General features: G+C 39.5%; 1 protein-coding gene across 1 annotated transcript in view; it reads left to right on the top strand.

The window, feature by feature from the left end:
* Tshr (thyroid stimulating hormone receptor) overlaps positions 1–21,261 on the top strand; it is a 113,759-nt gene extending 92,498 nt beyond the window's left edge. The window contains exons 9-10 of the mRNA XM_069989551.1: positions 17,662–17,850; positions 19,719–21,261. Of these exons, the coding sequence (XP_069845652.1) occupies positions 17,662–17,850; positions 19,719–21,129 (1,600 nt within the window). The 3' untranslated portion in view covers positions 21,130–21,261. The remainder of the gene's footprint in view (positions 1–17,661; positions 17,851–19,718) is intronic.
* The last annotated feature ends 2,050 nt before the right edge of the window (positions 21,262–23,311 follow it).

Here is a 23,311-nt window from a genome sequence, read left to right as displayed (position 1 = left end):
AGGGATTAAAATCGATAAATAACTTACAAATATATACAGAAAAGAAGCAAGTCTCAATGCATAATTAAGCACACAATTATTCCCACATAAAGATGGACAAGCACTAATTTCTTTGACTCTTCTAGGAGTTTTGTTTCTAGAATAGTTGAGACAAATACTGAGTTTTCATCCTGACACATTACCTGTACTGTCACAGAAATCCATTTTGTGAATTATGTTCGACATCTAGGTCTAAAACTCCTAAGAGGAAAATGGATTTTTTTTCATTTCTCCTGGGCAGCGTTGAGCCTGATTCTTTGCTATTATGGTGATGATCATTTTGTGTGAACAGAATGTGAGAGGGGGAGAGGGGAAGCCTTGTGTTTCAGCATCTTACTATTGACAGTGAATAGCCATCATTTCCTCTTGTCCCCAAGAGGTAAAGGACTAACATCACTCAATTATGGTACGAGTCTAATTTTCCATTACAGGATCCATTATGCTGAGACAGAAAAATCCATGAGATTTCATAGGTCACATATGCTGAAGGCTTTTCAGAAATACAACTGTACAAACTCAAGAGGGAGAAAAAGAGGATAAGAGTGGATTCTGAGCTATAGAGCACGACACATAGACTTTGAGAGAAGGTTAGTAAGTTATGATGATCTGAATCTTGATAAGTCATTTTCTGAGCTTTAGCTGTGGGCTAGCCTCTTCCACATAGTTTATCACCTTGACCTTCTTAACTATTTAGTAGTGCTATGTAACTATGTAACTATTTAATTGTGCTATGCAACCCATGAGGTACATAAGGTACCTGAAATCACCTGGTCACAGAGCAGAAGTGGGATGTAAAGTCTGCACTAATTCAGAAATGCAATCTCTTTACAGCATAATATAGATGAATCTTCATATTCATATATGAATATTCATGCAGCTACACTAATAGGTCACTCTGAGCATGCTTCCAGAGTACATCAGTTGCTCTTTCACCCAAAAGGCTCTTTTCCCAGATATTCATATCATATCATATCTCCTTCAGCTTTTTCCTTAAGTGTAAGGTGCCTATTAAGGTCTTCTCTGAATGCCCTATTTAAATAGCCAAGATGCTCACCACTCTTCCTCTTACTTGCTTGCTTTTATTTTCCTCCAAAACAAAACAACATCATGTGATAATCTGGATATTTACCTACTTGATTAGACTGTCTCCTCCCATCAGTGTACACATGTATAGAAAAAGCAATTGTCTTCTTCCTCCCCACCCCGCTGTGCACACCTCTACTGTTTTAACTCTCCATGACTGAACAACGCATTAATCCATGGTAGAAAATTCACTAGGCATTTGGTGAATTATAAATAAATTCAAACCAAATGTCTTGGCATTACAGTTAGAATCGGAACACTTCTTCCCTTATGGATTTTCTGAAAATGAACACACATAGTTGGTCAGTAGTGGAGATTAACAAAGGCCTTCCTTATGGGAGAAGACTGAAGAAACTTACTTGTGAGTACCAAGCACTTCGAAGTATCTTAAAGTAGAATATTTAAACTTGAAAACAATACTTATTGCCTCCTACATAGAAGCATACCCAATGACTGCACTTAGGGCAGATGTCTCTTTTCCTTGTCATTGCTTTTAAGACCTTGTCCCTTCTACACTCCTTAACCATTCTCAACTTGCACTCACAGGTCATCAGACATTTGCACACAGACATCTTTTGTTGTTGTTTTTATCTGTGAACTTCAAGGTTATTTTGGGTCATTTCCTTTTTTATATTAAAATACTTCCAACAAATAAAGATTAGGTAACAACATAATGTGACATTTTTATCTCTGTATATATTGTGAAATGATTCATAGTGAACCTCCATCGCCTCCCATATTTTATATTCTTTGCAGTAAGAGCATTTATGCTCTACTCTCTTAAGTCATTTAATACCTTATCATTATCTAAAGCTACCATATAGTACACTACATTTCCAGAACTTAGTCACCTTGTAAGTGAAATTTGGTACTCATTTACCAGTCCTCCAGTTTTACCCCCATATCCTCTGTACCTAAAAACCCACTCAACTCTCCTTTTCTCTAACTTTGACATCTTTAGATTCCACATTATAAGTTAGATCATTCAATAACTGTGTTTCTGTGTTGAACCAGTTTTGCCTAGCATAAGACCCTCTAGGTTCATCCATGCTGTCACCAGTAGCAGAATTTCATTATTTTTAGAAAGCTGGATGGTATTCTACTGTGTGTGTGTGTGTGTGTGTGTATGTGTGTGTGTGTGTGTGCATGCGCCACCAATGAAAATTAAAAGTGCTTCAATATTGTGGCTATCTTGGGAATAGTGTTACAGTGAAGGTGGGTGGTAGATTTCTCCACAGGGATTTCTTTGATAAGTGAGGGATGGCTGGGTCACATGATGGGCATATTTTTAACTTGTTATGGCAGTCATGCCAATTTACAATCCCACAGCAACATGGAGGGGCTCCTTTTTAGCCTTTGTCTCTGTCTCACTGTTACAAACCTAAGATGCTGTTCTCCTGCTGTTTGGTGATTTCAGTATCCCTATGGATTGCCTATCCTATCAATGAGCCTCTGACCTCTTCTTCTCCAATAAGCTTGCCCCCCACTCTACCTCCAAATGTCACGTCTGTGATCAAACCCTAGAACAACCAATGGTTACAAACTCTCCACAACTTCATTCTCTAACATCCTAACTCTCTTTCCATCTCCTTTCATTAACTCTTCCAGATCTTTGGTCCCATCAGAATCTGTAGTCCATTCCTAACCTTTCCCTTTCTCACCTCTCCTTCACTCCTTCCTGTGAGTTTAAATTTCACATTCTATCATTGTGAGCCCTGAATTGTGCACACAGCCAATAACCTAGTCCCTTTCTCTTATCTCATCTGGAAAAGCCCAACTCCAATAAATACAAGTACCTAACTGCTCTGGGCTTGAACTTTTTTTTTTGGGGGGGGGGGTCCAGTCATGGGGCCTGAACTCTGGGCCTGGGCACTGTCCCTCAGCTCTCAGCTCAAGGCTAGCGCTCTACAACTTGAGCCACAGTGCCACTTCTGGCTTTTTTCTTTTTGCTTATGTGGTGCTGAGGAATCGAACCCAGGGCCTCAGGCATGCAAGGCAAGCGCTCTACCACTGAGCCACCTTCCCAGCCCCTGGGCTTGGACTTTTAGAGCTGCGCATAGCAACTGGTTTTAGTTTAAGTCATTTATCCCAAGTGGGCTCTAAATGTTGTACAGCATTCATGTTCACTCTCTTCCATGTCCTCTCTCAGTGACATACTCACCCCTCACTCCAGCTCTTTACTGCTTCTCTATTAGTCTCATATCCAGTTGATAACTTTGATTTCTTCTTCATTAATTAAGAATAAAACTGGGGGCTGGGAAGGTGGCTCAGTGGTAGATCGCTTGCCTTACATGCATGAGGCCCTGGGTTTGATTCCTCAGCACCACATAAGCAAAAAGAAAAAAAGCCAGAAGTGGCGCTGTGGCTCAAGTGGTAGAGCGCTAGCCTTGAGCTGAAGAGCTGAGGGACAGCACTCAGGCCCAGAGGTCAGGCCCCATGACCAGACCAAAAAAAAAAAAAAAAAGAAAGAAGAAAACTGGAAGAAATTTTCTCCTCATCCTACCATTTTATCCTTCTCCTCCTATCCTTTCTGTTTCTGTGTTCACATCCTGTCTCTGCTCCTATATTTTAAGTCACTTTGCAAAGTTAATCTCTTCATCAAAGTCTCAGATCCCATTTTCTCTCAGCAACTCAAGGCATTACATTAACATCTCCCTTTCTGTCCTTATCTATGGGATTCTTCCACATTGGAATTTGAACATGCTGTAGTTCCTCCCATCTTAAGACAAAACTTTCAGAAACTACAGTTTAAAAGATAAACAAGAGACAAATAAGTTACATCATAGCTCAGCACAGAGGCTCACATATGAAATCCTAGCTACTTGTGAGGCTAAGCAAAGGCATTGTGGTTCAAGACAAGCCTAGGCAAAAAGTTCACAAAACTCCATTTCAATCAGTACAAAACTCACTGTGGTAGTGTACACCTGTCCTCACAGCTACGTGGGAAGCATATATAGTAAAAGAAACTAGAGGTAAAGGTCTAGGGTGGCTAACAAGTGGAGGCCCTGAGTTTATACCCCAGTGTAGCCGAAAATATCAAATATCATATCTACATATAAATATAAGACAGGATATACCTGTCTTAAATAAGACATTACATTGTCTCTCTTGGAACACTGATTGAAACTTTGATGACTTTAAAATATCATTATTATTTGAGACATTTTATTTTTAGGAAGTACTGTGTCACTTAGGAAGACATATTGAAACATTTATAGCCTTAAAATATCTCATCAACTCCATATCTTCTTCCAGCTACTGCCCTATTTATATGTATCCCTTTGCAACAAGATATCTCAAAACAGTTGACGATAAAATCTCTAATTCTTCTCTTCCAATCTCCGGTAAGCTCACTTCCCACCATGTCACTGAAACAGTTCTTTCCATGGTTACTGGTGACTTCCATGATTGGAAATTGTTAGTTCCCCCCCACACACAAGCCCCCATCAACTCTGGGCCTGGGCACTGTTCCTCAGCTCTTCAGCTCAAGGCTAGCGCTCTACCACTTGCGCCACAGCGCCACTTCCACTTTTTCTGCTTGTGTGGTGCTGAGGAATCGAACCCAGGGCCTCATGCATGCAAGGCAAAGCACTGAACCACCTTCCCCACCCCAAATTGTTAGTTCTTAACTCACAAGCATTTTACTTAGTTGCTGACTCCATGCTTATTGAACTGCATATTTCTTCAGCTTCTACAACATCATTTTTGCCACACCATTGCTTCTTTTCAGTCTCCTTTTCTAGTTATTCCTCTTCAGTGCATAAAGTGAGACTATATCTTGAAAATAATGGTAATAAAAAGAGCTGATGGAATGGCTCAAGTGGTAAAATGACTGCTAAGCAAGCATGAGGCCCTGAGTTCAAACCCCACTATGCACATCAAAAGAAAAAAAAGTCAAATTATATCATTTCCTTAAAGGTTCTGGCTTTCACCCCAGTGAAGATAAAGCCCTTTTAATGGCCAACAAGCTGATACATTATTTGACTTCCCAGTACCTCTGATTTCTCCCACACTTTCTTCTAACTTCCTGTGTCAGTTCTAGCCTCCCTTGTCTCCTCTGCATACCTCTTTACCAGAGTACTTAGTACCATTATCTAACATACTACGTATCTTCCCTTCCTTTTTCTTAACTGTCTCTTTTCAGTAGGATGTAAGCATAAAAAGAACAAGAATATTTGCCCAGTAAGTCTACTGCTAAATCTCTAGCTCCCAGAACAATAGCACAGGCCTAGAGAGTAATCCACAGGTATTTTTTTTAGTAAAGATTGTGTTTTTAAATTCTTTAAATACCTTAAGAGGCAAACTCATTAGATAGTGAGTTTAACTTCAGAGCCTTTAAGCTCTTACTTTTAATTCAAATCATTTAAAAATAGGGATACAGGTGCAACAATGAGATGTACAAGTCCTTATGTCAAAAAACAAACTTTACAACTTTGGGTAGGAGGGAGCGATGAGAAGGGGAAACAGAGGAGGAGGCAACAACGCTTGATAAGAAATGTACTCATTATCTTGCCCATGTAATTGTAACCCCTCTGTACAGTATTTTCACAATTTAAAAAAATTTAATTAATTAATTAATCTTTTTTTGGTTCTTACATGTATTTACCAATTCACAAATGTAACTGCACATTTATCATGATGTAGCTTCTACACTGACTAGCATTTGCTGTCAGAATCTTGATGAGCCAATTGTATGCCTATTTAATTTGCAACTGAATTCTCCAAAAGTTAATCTTAAATAATAATAATGACAAATTATCTATTTTTTTGGAGGGGGGGTCGTGGGGCCTGATCTCTGGGCCTGAGTGCTGTCCCTCAGCTCTTCAGCTCAAGGCTAGCACTCTACCACTTGAGCCACAGCGCCACTTCCGGCTTGTTTATGTGGTGCTGAGGAATCGAACCTAGGGCCTCATGCATGCAAAGCAAGCACTCTATCACTGAGCCACCTTCCCACCCCCAAAATATCTTTTAAAATAAAAATTGATCCAGTGTTGGGAAATGATATACAGTTACTTCTCAGAAATTTGTTCTATGCCATCAAATGTCAATTGGCCCTTTTGTTCTTCCCAGGTGTCATTACATTTTGATTAAATTCTTGCTCTGTGTTTAATACCATATATAATATTCTTTCCAAATTCAAGTCCTGGTAGTTTTGTTAGACACATAACTTGAGATGGTTCCCATGACCCAGACAATTAGACTGGAAACTGTCTGCCAGATCCAGCTTAGCTACATTCTGATTTGTGAGTAAATACTTGCTAGACATGAATTCTCCCCTGGAGTTCAGGGCCCTTTGCCTGGTGAGCTCTTTAAGGAAAGTGCCAGAGTCAACCGGGGAGGGAAAGGCCCTCAAGCTAACAGGTTTCCACCCACAGCTCCTTCACAAAAGAATTCAGATCTTTTAGGTTCTGAGAGCAACTCTCTATGTTCTACCTACGTTGAAAGAAAAAATTTAACCATATATTAAAGGTATTATTTTAGGGGGAAAAAAGTAATACTAGAAAATCCTGAATTCAAAGTGGTCACCTAAAAATTGGGGTAAACAAGAAAACATACCACTTCAGATCACTAAAATCACCCCTGACATGTTTCTTTGAGGATTTCTTTCTATGGAAGCTATTTCTTCATCAACTGGAGCTGGAAAACTTTCTTGTCTGGCTCAGTACTCCACCAGTATTTGTTTTAAGGTCTTGTTGCTGGGCACCAGTGGCTTACTCCTGCAATCCTAGCTACTCAGAAGGCTGAGGATCATGGTTCAAAGCTAATCCAGGCAGGAAAGTCTATGAGATTTATCTCTAATTAACCACTCAAAAAGGCCAGAAATGGAGCTGTGGCTCAAGTGGTAGAATGCTAGCTTTGAGCAAAAAAAGCTCTGGGGCAGTGCCCAGGCCCTGAGTTCCAGGATCATCACCATAAAAAAAAACCTATATTTTTATTTCCTAAATTTTTATTTCCTTTTATCTCTTCAGAGATGAGAAAATAAATTTTAATAGGTGTAAGTCCACAAGGGCAAAGAAGACAGGTAAGAAGGGCGTGTACATTGTCTGGAAATCTACAGAACCCTTAAAGACAAAAAGTAGAAGAGAAGGAAAGTAAAACAGAGAACTTAAAGAAGATCAGAAGTGCCTGTCTTGCCCTTCACAGCACCTTTGATATGGGATTTAGAGCTGATGTGTATCTATCTCCTATGGCAAAAACGAGGCATGATGCAAAAAAGAGAAGGACTTACTGAAGGGTTATATCTGGAAAGGTAACCTATACATCATTCATGCAAAATGCCAGTCTTCAATTATCTCCCCACTAGAGATTTAAGTCTCTTTCCTGAAATTGGAAAACTCTAAAGCAAATGATCCCACAATTTAATCTATTAGAGTCTAACAATGTAATATCCAGCCTCCTTCACAAGTGCCTAAAGCAAAGACTTGCTTGTTGCCAAGTTCACCAAAATATATACAGGTAAGTAAAGACCACCAGTCAAAGAATGCTTCTTATTTTAAGTATCAAAACCAAGATTAATAAATGGGGGGAAATAAGCCTGAATGAATTAAAGATACTGCAGAGAAAAGAACTTTTCACAATGCAACTGAGTAACCGTAGATCAATCTGAGAAGATATTTCTTCACTATCACTATAACTATATTAAGAATTATAATAGTAGCTAATGTGTATTGAGAACATGCTTTCAGTTACTGTTTAATAAACAGAAGATAAGGAAAGTGAGGTACACAAAGGTTAGATGACTAATGGTAAATGCTGAAATTGGGATTCAAATCCAAATAGTTTGAAATTAAAACTCAGGCCAAGTTGTAGTCATCAAGTCCTGATGATTATGATGGTCTTCCTCAAACATCCTGTCCCAAGAGGAACAAAATGCATTTAAGAGCCTCCCACTGGGTAAATATTAGTCTATCTACTAAAAATACTTTTAAAAAACACAACACAGTTTTGGCTCTCATCAAAGCAAAAGTTAAAATTTTAATGCAAGAGATGGAAGATATACTGAAGGAATTCTATCAGGAGAGTTAGTAAAAGTTAATATTAGAAAATTAGAGCAAAAGATGGAGATGTGCCTGAGGAATCCACATCCTTTTCCAGTTACTTGGAATTCCCAAGAGGAGGAAATAAAATGGTAGTAGTAAGGTATCCCAGGAACAACCCAGGAGCTTTTCCTAAGAGCTAAAATAGTGCAGTTCTGTAGATTTAACGGGCCTGGGCACTGTCCCTGAGCTTTATTGGTCAAGGTTAGTACTCTACCATTTGAGCCGCAACTCTACTTGTGGGATTTTTTGTTTGTTTTGTATTTATTTGGAGGTAAGAGTTTCATGGTCTTTCTTGCCTTGGCTGGCAGCAAACCAAGATCCTCAAATCTTAGACTTCTGAGTCTAAGGTGTGAGCTCCAGTACCCAGTGGAAGAACAGCTTTTGAAATTCTAAAGGAAGAATTATTTTCTTTTAAATTTTGTAACCCAAATTGCTACAAGATAAAATATCAATTAACGATAACAGAAAGAAAACAGAGGGTCTCTCTTACACAGGGTAAGAAGGTATTTGATAATATACTACTTTAAAGGAGCTTTAAAAAGACAGCATAGAAGGACAGACTTCCACTGATATAAAGGTTACTCTGTTAAGAAACTTGAATTCAATTTGGTAAGCATCGAAAAACCATGGGCTTCAAGTTGTTTTTAGAAAGAAACAATCTATTTTAACTGTGATTATTATACACTTTCTGGTAGATCAGCAGGAAGATTTTACAAAACAAAGGGAAACATAATTTAGACATAAACTAACTTGGTAGTAATGAGAACTATAAGACTGTAGACATAAATAACTGAGCTGATGACATCGATGGAGTAAACACAATTTTTTTAGAGTGGACTTGAACCTAGGGCCTGGGTGCTGTCCCTGAGCTCTTTTGCTCAAAGCTAGCACTCTACCACTTTGAGTCACAGCTCTACTTCCAGTTTTCTGGTGGTTCATTGGAGATAAGTCTCTCACAGACTTTCCTGCATAGGCTAGCTTTGAACTGCAATCCTCAGATCTTAGTCCCTTGAGTAGAGAGGATTACAGATGTGAGCCACCTGCACCTAGAAATTTAACAGTAAATGTTTATGATATGAATAAATATAAGACAAAGGTAAGACAAATGCCACAGGAACACTGAAGCTTCAATCCTTGGAAAAGAGCAGGCTTTTTGTGGGGTTTTGTTTTTTCTTTTAATTATCAGTAAACTTGGAATAAAGACTCATTGCATTTGGGATGTTTTCAGTGAAGAGGCAACAGTGCTTGGATTGAAAGTTATAAAGGAGCTGCCACCTTCCTTGATGATTATACCTAGTCTGCTTACAATTGCAGGTGTCTGTAAGAAAGTTTAAGTTCAAAGGAAAAAAGAGATAGTAGTCCCCTACTTGAAGTGAAGTGACATCCACTAGAAGACACCACCGCAGGGGAGCTTAAGGAAGAGCTTGTTTACTGGATATTAAGAGCTACATCAAATGGCCTTATATCCTTCCAGTCCAGGTTGGAGAAGGAGTCAAGGACCAGATTTGTAGGGCTTTAAAAGATATGGGTATAAAAAGTAGATGTTATTTATGGTACACTGGGAACTGGCTGCAAGGTTTTAAGCAGAAGAGTGTCATTAATCAATTCTGCTCTGGCTGCTGTGTGCAGAACAGACTAGAAGACAGCAAAAGCAACCACAAAGCTTACACTGGAGCAGTCGGTGGTCATTCCTAAAACAGACTTATTCAAGGATTCTGTGACAACATTAAAACTCCGAAATGGGGGCTGGGAAGGTGGCTCAGTAGTAGAGCGCTTGCCTTGCATGCATGAGGCCCTGGGTTCGATTCTTCTGCACCACATAAGCAAACAGAAAAAAGCCGGAAGTGGAGCTGTGGCTCAAGTGGTAGAGCCTTGAGCTGAAAAGCTGAGGGACAGCGCCCAGGCCCAGAGCTCAGGCCCCACGACCGGACCAAAAAAAATAAAAATAAAAAAATAAAATAAAACTCTGAAATGTTCAAGTCCCTTATATAACATGACATAGTATTTATGTGCAACCTATACTTACCCTCTTGTTCCTAGGGTTTTAACTCAAGGCAGGCATTCTACCTGCCATACTTCCAGGATGTTGTTTTTTGTTTGTATAGTTTTTTTGTATTAGTTATTTTTGAGACAGGATAATCTGGAAGGACCATGATATCCTTCAAAAAAACTATAGCTGAGATGATAGGTATATATATACCATGCTCCATTATTTTCCTACTCACTCAGATGGAGCCTCAATAATTTTTCTGCTGGGCTGTTTTGGAACTACAATCCTCCCAAGCTCAGCTTTCCACATGGCTAGATTGACAAGCATGTACCAACATACTCAGCTATTGGTTGAAGAAGATACCTAACATGGGCTGGCCTCAAACTAGGATCCTCCTAATCTCAGCTTTACACATAGCTAGGGTTCCAAGTGTGAGTGAGCCACCAGTGCCAGGCTCCTCTTATATACTTCCAATCAGCTCTAGATTCCTTAAAATACTGAATGTAATGTAAATGCTATGTATAATTATGCTTTTTTGTACAATGGGGTACGTTGTATTTTGATTATACTGACCCACTCTATTATTTGTTATCTTCTTATGCCCCCACTTAAATCTGAATGTGTTTTGTTATTCTGTTTCATATATGGGTATAATGTGCTTCAGCCATATTAACACCTCCCCATCCCCCCCCTCTGCTTCTGCCTTCTTTCCTCCCACTGATTCCCACTGCATTTCATCCACGTCCTTGTTGTTTTTGTTTTGTTTTCATTTCATTTTTTAGGTCTAGAGTCCACATATGAAAAAAATACAAATAATAGTTGTCTGAGTCTGGCTTATTATGTCTCTTAGTATAATGAATTCTTAGCTCCACCCATTTTCTTGAATGTGATATAATTTTGATCTTTATAGCTTTATGCAACATTTTTGTTACTTGACAGTTGATAGATATCGGGGTTGTTTCTATGGTTTGGCTATTATAAATAGTTCTGCTATAAACATGAGTATGAGAGTGTCTCTACTTCGTTCTGACTTGCACTCCTTAGCATATCACCTGGGCTTACATAGCAAAATCATATGATAGTTCTATTTTTATATTTTAAGGAATGCTCATACTGATTTCCAATTGTGGCTGTAGAATCTAAGGGGTCCTTTTCTCTACACCCTCAACAGCATTTACTGTGGCTTATTTTCTTGATGTTTACCATTCTGATTGGAGTGAGATGGACTCTCAAACATTCTTTTGATTTACATTTCCTTTGTGACGAAGAGTGTTGTCCATTTCTCTCTTTTTTGTATGTTTTTTATTGTAAAAATACTGTACAGAGGGGTTAAAGTTACATGAGCAAGGTAATGAATACATTGTTGCTTCCTCCTTTGTTTTTCCCCTATCATCCCTACCCTCCCACCTCCACAACTCCCCCCGCCCCCCCAGTGTTGACCATTTTTTCATGTATTTATTGGCCATTTGTTTTTCTTTTGACAACTGTTTATTTGCTCATTCACTAATTGGTTCTGTTCTTTTTGTGTTTAAGTTTTTTTACTTTTTGACATATTAATATCTCTGTTGAATAAGTACATATTAATATCTCTGTTGGCAAAGATTCTCTCCTGCAGGCTATTTCTTCAATCGAGTGATTATTTCTCTTCATGTGAAGAATCTTTTCAATGTGATATAATCACACTTAATTGTTCATTTGTTTGAAATGGGGTCTTAGTAATATTTTTTGCCCAGCCAGCTGCATACCTCTGACAGTTAGGATTACAAAACTAGGCAATCATGCTTGGCTCTTCTTTTTTAATCTTTATCAGAAGGTTCTATATTTATCTGCCTGATTTATCTTCAAGCCCTGATATCCTGTTTTGGAGATGTGTTTGTGTGTGTGTATGTACGTGCGTGCGCATGCATGCGCATGCACGTGTGTGTGTGTGTGTGTGTATGTGTGTGTGTGTGTGTGTGTCTGCGTCTGTGTGTGTTTGCTGGTCCTGGACTTGAACTCAGGGCCTACCTATTGTTCCTGAGCCTCTTTGTGCTCAAGGCTAGCACTCTACCACTAGAACCACAGTGCCACTTCTGGTTTTATCTAAGTAGTTTATTGGAGATAAGAGTCTCATGGACTTTTCTGGCTGGCTTCGAACAGTGATCCTCAGATCTCAACCTCCTGAGTAGCTACAATTATAGGTGTGAGCAATGGGTGCCTAGCCTGATATCCTACTCTTAACTTGATCAACTACTCTATTGGATAGGCTCTCATTTTTTTGTTGTTATGGTTGTTGTTGATGGTGGTCTTGGGGCTTAAACTCTGGGCCTGGGCGCAGTCCCTCAGCTCTTCAGCTCAAGGTGAGTGCTCTACCCAGTTGAACCACAGCACCAATGTCAGTTTTCTCGTGGTTTATTGGAGTTAAGACTCTTATGGACTTTCTTGCCCAGGCTGACTTTGAACCGCAATCCTCAGATCTCAGCCTCCTAAGTAGCTAGGATTACAGGCATAAGCCATTGGCACCTGACCTTGGATAGGCTTTCAATTAAGCATTTTATTTGAGTTATTCAGTTTTTCATTTCTTTTTTTTTTTTTGAAAAAAAGCATCATTTTTATTTGTACACTTAAAAAGTTTCAGTTTTTCATTTCTATTATTTTGTGATCTCTTTTCAATATCTACATTTTTAGTAAATTCCTCTTTCATAACCTACATTGTCTTACATATTTAATTCATCTATATCCCCAGTAAAGAATAATACTAAGGGAATTAAGTTTTTACAGGGTACACTAGGAATTTTAAAATTACTAACTATATAGGAACTAAACATTAAGTAGCAAAAGTAGGGGTGAGGGAAGGAAAGAGGAAGAAAGAAGATGAAGAGAAAGAAAAAAGTCTATGGGATGGTGTAATAAGAAATAGTAGTGTGTTAAAATACAACATAATTATTGTGGATAAAGACAATATAGTCAGGGAATAAGAAAGAATGGAAAGAATATGAATAATAAAAAGTAAAATAAAATGAAAATAGAAAAAATTTAAATAGAAAAAAATGAAACAACTCAATGCTTCTTCTTGTTGAGGACAGTATCTACCAGCTGGGCTACATCAATGCAATGTGTGTTCTCCTACTTTCACTGGCCCTCAGCTTGCTGTCTACAGTTCTCCCAATGTGTTCACATCTAGGTCTTCATCATTTGGGATTCCCCTTGCTTCCTCTCTGGATGCACCCTGGTATGGCAGTCGGTGCCCACTAAAGGCTGTAGGCCAAGGACAGTGACTCCAGGGAAATGAGGGGGTAGCTATGTGTACTAGTATTACAGTGGAGGTTCAGGGTGGGGAGGGGGATGTTAACAGTTCCAGGCACGCATTGCCGTAGTTGGAATGGTTGAGGGAGTGGCTTCCGTGTGCAATTGGTGGGTCAGGGTATGCTATGCTAAGTATGCCCATTTGTGTGCCTATTCTAGACCCTCACTTTGACTTTCATGAAAGATTCAGTGCAGGGAGTGAATAGGATTTTTTTTTTCTAATGTTGCTGGCCTCGTGTTCCATTTGTAAAGTGGTATACCTGACTATCTTTTACCATGTAAATGTGCAAGGGATGGTTGTTAATTTGAAACTAGGGATGAAATGTGTTAGGGCGCACTCTGTGGAACTGACCCACTCACATAGCTTTCCCTGTGCCCACACTGTACCTGCGTTGGGGACTCAGACATCTGTTAGCTGTAGCTTATGTGCTGGTAGATTTGCCATCTTCCTGTTCAGGGCCGGTGTTCCATTTGCAAAGTGGTGCGCATGCCTAGCTTTTGACATACAGTATTCAGGGTAGGGTTTAGAGATGGCTCCGGGGGCTAACACTGGGCTGGCAGACTGCACATAGAGGTTGGGTCTGGGCTCTACTCACATGTAGTTCTCACTTTGCTCTTTCATAGAAACTTTATAAAATTTGCTATTTCTTGAGTTCCTTTTATCTCTATTATTTTATTGTTGCTTTCCTCTGCCTTTCTAAACTGTCTTTACTGTACCCACAACTCCTGAAGCTTTATTTTAGGTTCTAAGAGTCACAGGACCGTGGTATCTCTAATTTGCCGTTGTATTCCCTCCAGTTATGGTTTTTGTTGAGGGAAAGTCTAAATGGATTCAATACAGATGAATTTTTTTTTCATATTTTGAGCATGTAGTTGAGTTCATGAATTCAGAACCTACAGGTACAGAGGGCTGACTGTACATGGATCTGAGATTCTTTGGGGTTTATTTATTTATTTTTTGTCAGTCATGGGGCTTGAACTCTGGACCTGGGCGCTGTCCCTGAGCTCTCAGCTCAAGGCTAGCACTCTACCACTTAAGCCGCAGCATTACTTCTGGTTTTCTGAGTAGTTTCTTAGAGATAAGAGTTTCACGGACGTTCCTGCCCAGGCTGGCTTTGAACTGCAATCCTCAGATCTCAGCCTCCTGAGTAGCCAGGATTACAGGTGTGAGCCACCGGCGCCCAGCTCTTTAGGGGTTTAAATCTACAGGATTTTGTTATATTAAATGTTGACGGGCCAATGTTAGAAAAGAAGTCCAACACCATAGAGTTATTTCAAAGGTTTTCGTTTGAGCAACTCAGTGAATGGGAGTGCCGGTTACCAGATGGAAAAGAACAGATTGGCGTGGGAGTAGAGAATTACAAACAAAGTTTTAGATGGATCTATTTAGTTGGGGGCACCTCAGGTGGTAATGTCAAATAAGCAGCTGAGGACTGGGCTAGAGCTATATTTTTTGGATCCTTTTGGCTTAAATTCAGATAAACTCCAATATGGAGTTTATCTGAACCTAATGAATGCCTATTATTATTTGATAAGTGTTTCGGCTATAAGATCTGTGTGACTACACACACACACACACACACACACACACACACACACACACACACACATATATGTATATATATATATATATATATATATTCTCCACCATCTATTTTCTCTATACCTACACCAAGCACTCTCATAGCAAGAAGCCACCTGGGGTATGCTCATTACAAACATTCACACCACAAACTCCCTCCTTCCCTCCCTCCCATATTTTTGATGAGTCCCTAGAGACTACTGCACTTAGATCTATGTTCAAAGCCTCCAGAGACAGGAAGATAAAGGCCAAAGCACCTGGAACACTGAAGCTGAGAAGACTAAATCCAAATTATTCTGATGGCTCCATTCTTGATCTGATGAGTCTCTTTGACCTTTGTCTAAATTTTAGTAACTTCCTGTCCACAAAAAATGCTGTAATAAGTGAGATGAGCTTGTGAGCCACCCAGAGAACATATTAAATGATGCAGACTCCTGGTGTGGGATGTGGCTTAGTCTGTATTACAGGTAATTCTCATGCTAGCCTAATGTAGTGCCTAGACCAGAAATGCTGATTTTTTCCGAGTAGAAAGCTGATAAACCCCTCAACATCAACTATCTGCCTTAGTTATAGCTCTACAACTTAGAACATGTGGCAGTTTTTAAGTAAAGCACTAAATTATTTGACACACCACTCCCTTGAAGAAGTTGGTTCAATATCCTCTGCCTTATAATTTGTTAGTTTTTTCACTGATTTGCTATCTACTGCATATATTGATGTGTGTGTTCACCTGAGCTTATTCCTTTAAGGAATGAGTTTGCATTTTAATAGGTATTCTTGATAAAAATCATTCTCAAGAATTCTTTTTTTAATATATATTTTTGATTGTAAAGATACTGTCCAGAGGGGTTATAGTTACATGAGTAAGGTAATGAGTACATTTCCTATCGAGCACTGTTTCTTTTGTTTTTCTCTTACCTTTCCTTCCTTCCCCTCCTCCCCAACGCCTCCCTTCCCCCCACCAAAGTTGTAAAGTTCATTTTCAACATAGTGTCTTGTACATTTAATTGTTACAATGTTAAGAATTCTCAAGTAACCATTATTCTTGAGTAGTCATTCTAGTTACTGCACTGCCAAGCATCCCAAAACTAAGGGGTATAAAACAAACACCTTATTATTAGCATAGCTTTTATAGATCAAGAATTTAAATAATGGATTCAAGCAGGATCCTCTGCTCTGTGATACCTGGGGTTCAGCTATGAAGTCCTGAAGGCTAAGGTGACTCAACAGCTGGGAACTGGCAGATTTGGTGGTGAGGTAAATCCTAAAATGGACAGTCTTACTTTAAAAGTATTAATGAGCTGGTCACCTGATGGCTCATGCCTGCAACCCTAGGAACTCAGGAGGCTGAGATCTGAGGCTCAGAACTGTCAGGAAAGTTGGTGAGACTCATATTTCCAATTTACTGCCAAAAGCCAAAAGTGGAGCTGTGGTTCCAAGTAGTAGAGTGTTAGTCTTGAACAAAAAGGCTTAAGGACAGTACCCAGACCCTGAGTTCAAGAGCCAGGACTTGGGAGAAGGGGAGAAATCAAGTGATGATCTTAGTCAAGCTAATAATTCACTGCAAGTGAAACAATTATGGAACATGACAGACAATCTGGACTCAGGAGTTGAGAAAAGATAATACCTGGTTAAAAGTTATGAATTAATTTTGAAATTTTAAAGTCAAGCTTACTAAGGACCTCACCCATATAATACTAATATTATATTTATATACATTAATATATTTATATTATATATTTTATTTATATATTTATAATTACTAATATTTAGTAAGAATTTTGTTGTCAAGTCAAACAAATGTACAAAAAAGTAAACAACTCATAAAAAATTATGAATTAATTCTACTTTAATACCTCACAAGAGTACACAATTCCCAGGCCTAACACTATCCCTCCCATAATTTGTAGGAGTAACTTGAATCTCATTTCAGATAATGATTTGAGCTTTCTTTATAGAAATGCATTTATGGGGGCGGGAGAAAGTGGGAGAAAAATAAGGGAAGGGGTAACAAGTTTGACAAGAAATGTACTTACTACCTTACTTATGTAACTGTAACCCCTCTGTACATCATATTGACAATAAAAAAAAAGAAATGCATTTATAGTCTTCTAAACTGGAGAAATAAGAGTTGTTCTTAGTCATGAATTCACTAATTGAGGCCTGTAAGTTCTGAAATAATTAGGAGACTATTTTCACAATATTGGTGTTATACCAGTCTACTAGTCCCCAGAGAGACTGATGACAATTCAAGTGCCAGTGAGCATGTTCAATTTTATTTATCGTGGCTTCTTGAGATCCTTTATCAGTTGTACAGTATCATTTTGCAAAGTAAAACTAACATCCATCTGTGACTCCAAGAGTTTGCAGACAGAATATAATGTGAAAATAGTATTTGTGTTGATACAATACTGGCATTACAAGCAAAAAAATAGCCGGTACTTATTGGTATTGATCTAAAAACTGAGTGTCCCTTCCTCAGACCAGTAGCTGGATATAAAGAACTCAGTTCACATATTCAGCAGCAGAAAAGCAACAGATCTGTCCCCATTCATCTCAGATCTGTTTGATTTTTCTGGCCAAGGACTGAAAGGCCCTAGGTGCTTACAGCCTCTCTGTGTGTTCTGTTCTCTACATCCCAGGGATGTGTCTCACACCAGCGTCACTGCCCTGCCTTCCAAAGGCCTGGAGCATTTGAAGGAACTGATTGCAAGAAACACTTGGACTCTTAAGAAACTTCCACTTTCCTTGAGTTTCCTTCACCTCACACGAGCTGACCTTTCTTATCCAAGCCATTGTTGTGCTTTTAAGAATCAGAAGAAAATTAGAGGGTAAGTAAAAGGGGCCTTGAATAAGTGAGTAAGTGGTGGAAGATGAACTGATTTCTGGGTATATATCTGGGAAGTATATCTCTGTAGTTTGAAAACCAGAAGAAAAGACTTAACAATGTCTACAAAAACCGGAAATGCATCAAGCAACATGACTGGAGACACAAAGTGGTTGTAGGTAAGAAGAAATGCCAATGTTACTGGAGAGAAATGGAGGGGGGGGTGACAAGCAATGATGAAGTAGAGATAGGCATGGTTATATTATGTAAAATCTTGTAGAGGTTACATGGATATGATTTCAGGCTTCCACATGAAACACGAACACCACAGCCATAAAGATAAGCTTACGAACAACACTCACAATTGGGCTATCTGATCTGTCTAGGCCTGGAAAATGTCATAGTTCACTGGGTAGATGTGTATAGGCCTTGGAGTAAGTTTGGCTTATATTCAGCCTGCCAGGTCCAGATTGTTATTCCAGTCTAGTTACTCAACTGCTCTGAGCTTTTGAAATGGAGAACATAATGATATACATCACTCATAGTGATTTTGAAAAGAAGAAATAAGAGACTGAACAGAAAACACCTAGAATGGAATGGACTGGAATGTTGAGTACTAATAACTATCAATTGTGGTATATGTTATGTTAGTATCTAGCTGCTTATCAGAGAAACAATCCTCTTTCCTTTCCATGCTTTCTCTGACTCTTTTCATCTAGTTATTTCCCCTTTTGTGTCTTATAGCAGGCCATAAATTTCTATACTCAGATTTTTCAGTCAGAGGAAACATAGGGATCTTACTGTATGAGTGGCAGTGAGAGTCAAATTCAAATACCCTGCAAAGAAACCCAATATGGGTGTACTAACTACAGAAAACTAGTGAGGAGGAGCACTGCAATGAGAATAGTAGATGCTGTACTCTGGCACCGAGTAGGAATGAATAGGGATGGGTGGGAAAGGGGAGCAAGTCCAGGTTTCTTGGAAAAGCTAGCTAGCCCACTAGATAGTTTCACAGGAGTTCAACAGATGAATCAAAATCTGCTCAGCATTTGTAAGTTTGGTGAGCCAGACATAAACTAAATCTCATGCCCATGAGCATGCCTGGACAGTAGTGTCCATTTATTTATTTGTCCAATAAATATTGGTTGAATACTTCTATGTGCCTGGCACTGTCTTCTCCACAATGGTAATCAGGAGAGACAAGAGCTCAATCTACATGTTGTTTACAGCCTAAGGGAAGAGAAACAAAGAAGAAAATGTCAGACATACCAAATATAAAGGTATTTAAATTTTTTAAGGAAGTCTCTCTGAGAGAGGAGTGTTTGGTTTACAACTGAGCAATCTGTAGAAGCAGCTATGAGTTTTCAGACAAAAGGAACACAATTTCCATGCTTTGAACAGGAGTAATAATTGACAATGAACACGCATGTGGCACTTCCAATGCTCCAAGAACTATCAATAAGAAATATGGTCATTGAGGGGCTGGAAAGGTGGCTCAGTGGTAGAGTGCTTTCCTCCCATGCATGAGGCCCTGGGTTCAATTCCTGAGTACCCACATAAGCAGAAAAGGCCAAAGTGGCGCTGTGGCTCAAGTGGTAGAGTGCTAGCCATTGAGCTGAAGAGCTGAGGGATAGTGCCCAGGCCGAGTTCAAGCCCCACAACTGAAAAAAAAAAAAGAGTTCATATGTAGAAATATGGTCATTGGATCATAGGGGAAAGGAAGCAATGGAAAACAATGTAGGAAAGGTAGTTCCAACTAGAGTGTATGATATGGTGTAAAACTATGTGTGTCATAGTAAATAGTTTACATGTTTTTCCAGTGTTGTGAGTATCACTAGTTGATTTTAAAGAAGTGGTCCTGTTGTCTTACAGAATCATTGAGTCCTTGATGTGTAATGAAAGCAGCATCCATAGCCTGCGTCAGAGAAAATCTGTGAATGCCTTGAATGGCCCCATCCATCAGGAATATGAAGATGTTGGCAATAACAATGTTGGATATAACCAGAACTCCAAGTTGCAAGATAGCCACAGCAACTCTCATTACTATGTCTTCTTTGAAGAGCAAGAAGATGAGATCATTGGTTTTGGCCAAGAACTCAAAAATCCTCAAGAAGAGACTCTACAAGCCTTTGACAGCCACTATGACTACACTGTGTGTGGGGACAATGAAGACATGGTGTGTACGCCCAAGTCAGATGAATTCAACCCCTGTGAAGACATAATGGGCTATAAGTTCCTGAGGATTGTAGTGTGGTTTGTTAGTCTGCTGGCTCTCTTAGGCAATTTCTTTGTCCTGTTCATTCTCCTCACTAGCCACTATAAACTGACTGTCCCCCGCTTTCTTATGTGCAATCTGGCCTTTGCGGACTTCTGTATGGGGATATACCTGCTCCTCATTGCCTCTGTGGATCTCTACACTCACTCTGAATACTACAACCATGCCATTGACTGGCAGACAGGCCCTGGGTGCAATACAGCCGGTTTCTTCACTGTCTTTGCCAGCGAGCTGTCAGTATACACCTTGACAGTCATCACCCTGGAGCGATGGTATGCCATCACCTTTGCTATGCGCCTGGATCGGAAGATCCGCCTCAGGCATGCATACACCATCATGATTGGGGGTTGGGTTTGCTGCTTCCTTCTTGCCTTGCTCCCTTTGGTGGGAATAAGTAGTTATGCTAAGGTCAGCATCTGCCTGCCCATGGACACCGAGACTCCTCTTGCTCTGGCATATATTGTCCTTGTTCTGTTGATTAATGTTGTTGCCTTTGTCATTGTCTGTTTCTGCTATGTGAAGATTTATATTACAGTCCGAAATCCCCAGTACAACCCTCGAGACAAAGACACTAAAATTGCCAAGAGAATGGCAGTGCTGATCTTCACTGACTTCATGTGCATGGCCCCAATCTCATTCTATGCCCTGTCAGCACTTATGAACAAGCCACTCATCACTGTTACCAACTCCAAGATCTTGCTGGTCCTCTTCTATCCACTCAACTCTTGTGCCAATCCATTCCTCTATGCTATTTTTACCAAGGCCTTCCAGAGGGATGTGTTCATCCTGCTCAGCAAGTTTGGCTTCTGTAAACGCCAGGCTCAGGCATACCAGGGCCAGAGGGGTTCTCCAAAGAACAACACCAGTGTTCAGCTTCAAAAAGTTACCCAGGACATGAGGCAGAATCTCCCCAACATGCAAGATGTCTATGAACTGCTTGAAAACTCTCATCTCACTCCAAATAATCATGGCCAAATCTCAGAAGAGTATAAGCAAACAGCTTTGTAAATTGATCCTCTGTTATTCCCACTTGTAAGTCAACTATACACAAAGTTGGTTTCTTTAGCCCACAATCCAATCCCTTGACACATGAACACACAGGTGACCTAGTGCTTGTTTAGGCAGTGTTCCATGGGACAAGAATTCATCTCTAAGGAGTTACAAGCTTTATCTTAATCATTGTCTTTAAGAAGGAAGAGAAACTATGAGCAGGTCTTAATCCCAGGCAATGTCAAAACAATCAATACTTTCTAGAGGACTTGTTTGATGCCAAGTCCAGAGATTATCATGTGTGACATATTCAGTTAAAAATCAGTGGAACCAAGTCAATATGGATCTTCTCACTTTTACATAGCCATTCATGCCAAAGATTCAGCAAATGGTCAAAACTATTTACTTAGTGACCACAGTATAACACTTCTCATATTGGTTCAGTCCAACTTTATGCTACCTGATATAATCAAAGAAGGTTGAATTGAAAAGCCATCCAGGAGCTTGCTGGTGGCTCGTGCCTGTAAACCTAGCTACTCAGGAGGCTGAGATCTGAGAAACATAGTTCAAATCCAGCCCAGGAAAGAAAGTCCGTCTTATCTCCAATGAACCAACAAAAAGCCAGAAGTGGAGCTGTAGTTCAAGTGGTAGAGCACTAGCCTGGGGTCACAAAGCTATAAACAGCACCTCCACCCTTAGTGTAAGCCCCAGGAGCAGCATGCACCCACACATAAACTGACAAGCCAAACACAACTAAATGAAGATTAGCTACTGAGATACAGAGGGGACAGGTTTAACATTGTTGTTTTTCTTGAATTCTGAAACAATCACCCCTTGACTGGAATCTAGGATGTGCCCTAGCTGTGGTGTGTTGCCTAGAAAAACTTAAAAGATGTCAGCATATATGTGGCCTAGCAAACCAGGAATCAATCTTCTCAGATATGCTCATAAACATTAAAGATGGGAAACTCTACAAAGTATCTCTAAATAGCAACAAATGGAGACTAAGAGCAGACCACTTGTTGTCAATCACCTATTAACTAATATAACAGGCTGGGCAATAGTTAACTATAGGACTCTGACAAATCGCTGGTTGTCAGAAGTCTGAAAAAATGGAGGAGCAAAATGTCCTCTTTCCATGTCTTTCCATGACAGAGAGAGGAACACTAGTGGGTAGGATCTGTTTATCCTATCTTCTAGAGCTGCCTTCTCTTTCTTTTTGGAACCTAGACACATGGTTTAAGAAAATGTTTTTATTTCTATTTTTGGTCACAATGCCTGAACCAAAAGTTATATTCAGTGACTACATTCATCTAGATACTAGATCTATACTGCTACTCAGTCAAATAAAAGACGGGTTTGCAAATTTGGGGTACTTAAAATACTTTAAAGAATTTGGGGGCTGGGAAGGTGGCTCAGTGGTAGAGCGCTTGCCTTGCATGCATGAGGCCCTGGGTTCAATTCCTCAGCACCACATAAGCAGGAAAAAAAAAAGCCGGAAATGGTGCTATGGCTCAAGTGGTATTGCGCTAGCCTTGAGCTGAAGAGCTGAGGGACAGCGCCCAGGCCCAGAGTTCAGGCCCCATGACCGGACTACCCCCTCTCCCCCCAAAAAAAAGAATTTGGAACACTTACTATACAGAGCCACTTTAAAACACTTGTCTTCAGGGATTCATTTCTTGACTTAAGTATTTGTAGTCCCGTTATAATACTAAACTTGTCAAAAGTGATCCCTTCTATCTCTGTTAGTCACTAGTCTTTATTCCCCCAACAGAACATCCTTACTCTAGTCAGATGAATGCTCCAGTTTACCTGTCATGATTACATGTCTGACTCACCTGGGACCTCTCCATAGTCATACCTATTCCCAACACCAACACTTTCACATCTTAATAGAAATATTAGGAACACCTAAAATCATGGCTTTCCCAAAAGTTCATTATTTGTAACTAATGAAATTAAACAAACAAGTAATCTTTTTTCACGTGTTTCTCTCCTATAACATTCTGAAGCATCATCTCTTCACAGAGAATGTGTTTTGTCTTGACTAGCCCAACTAAAGCTTTGGAAATAGTCCTAGAAAAGTGAGTTCAACAACAGAATTGTTATTAAAATTCACCTTCAAAATGTGAAATAAATGTTCTTCCTATAAAATGACTGTGTAGAGTCCTATTGTACGATCTTTTTGTAATCTGTGAGT

Source organism: Dipodomys merriami, unplaced genomic scaffold, assembly GCF_024711535.1.
Source record: "Dipodomys merriami isolate MVZ:Mamm:240054 unplaced genomic scaffold, mDipMer1.0.p SCAF_1, whole genome shotgun sequence".
NCBI lineage: Eukaryota > Metazoa > Chordata > Mammalia > Rodentia > Heteromyidae > Dipodomys > Dipodomys merriami.
This window is presented reverse-complemented; position numbering and strand designations above follow the sequence as displayed.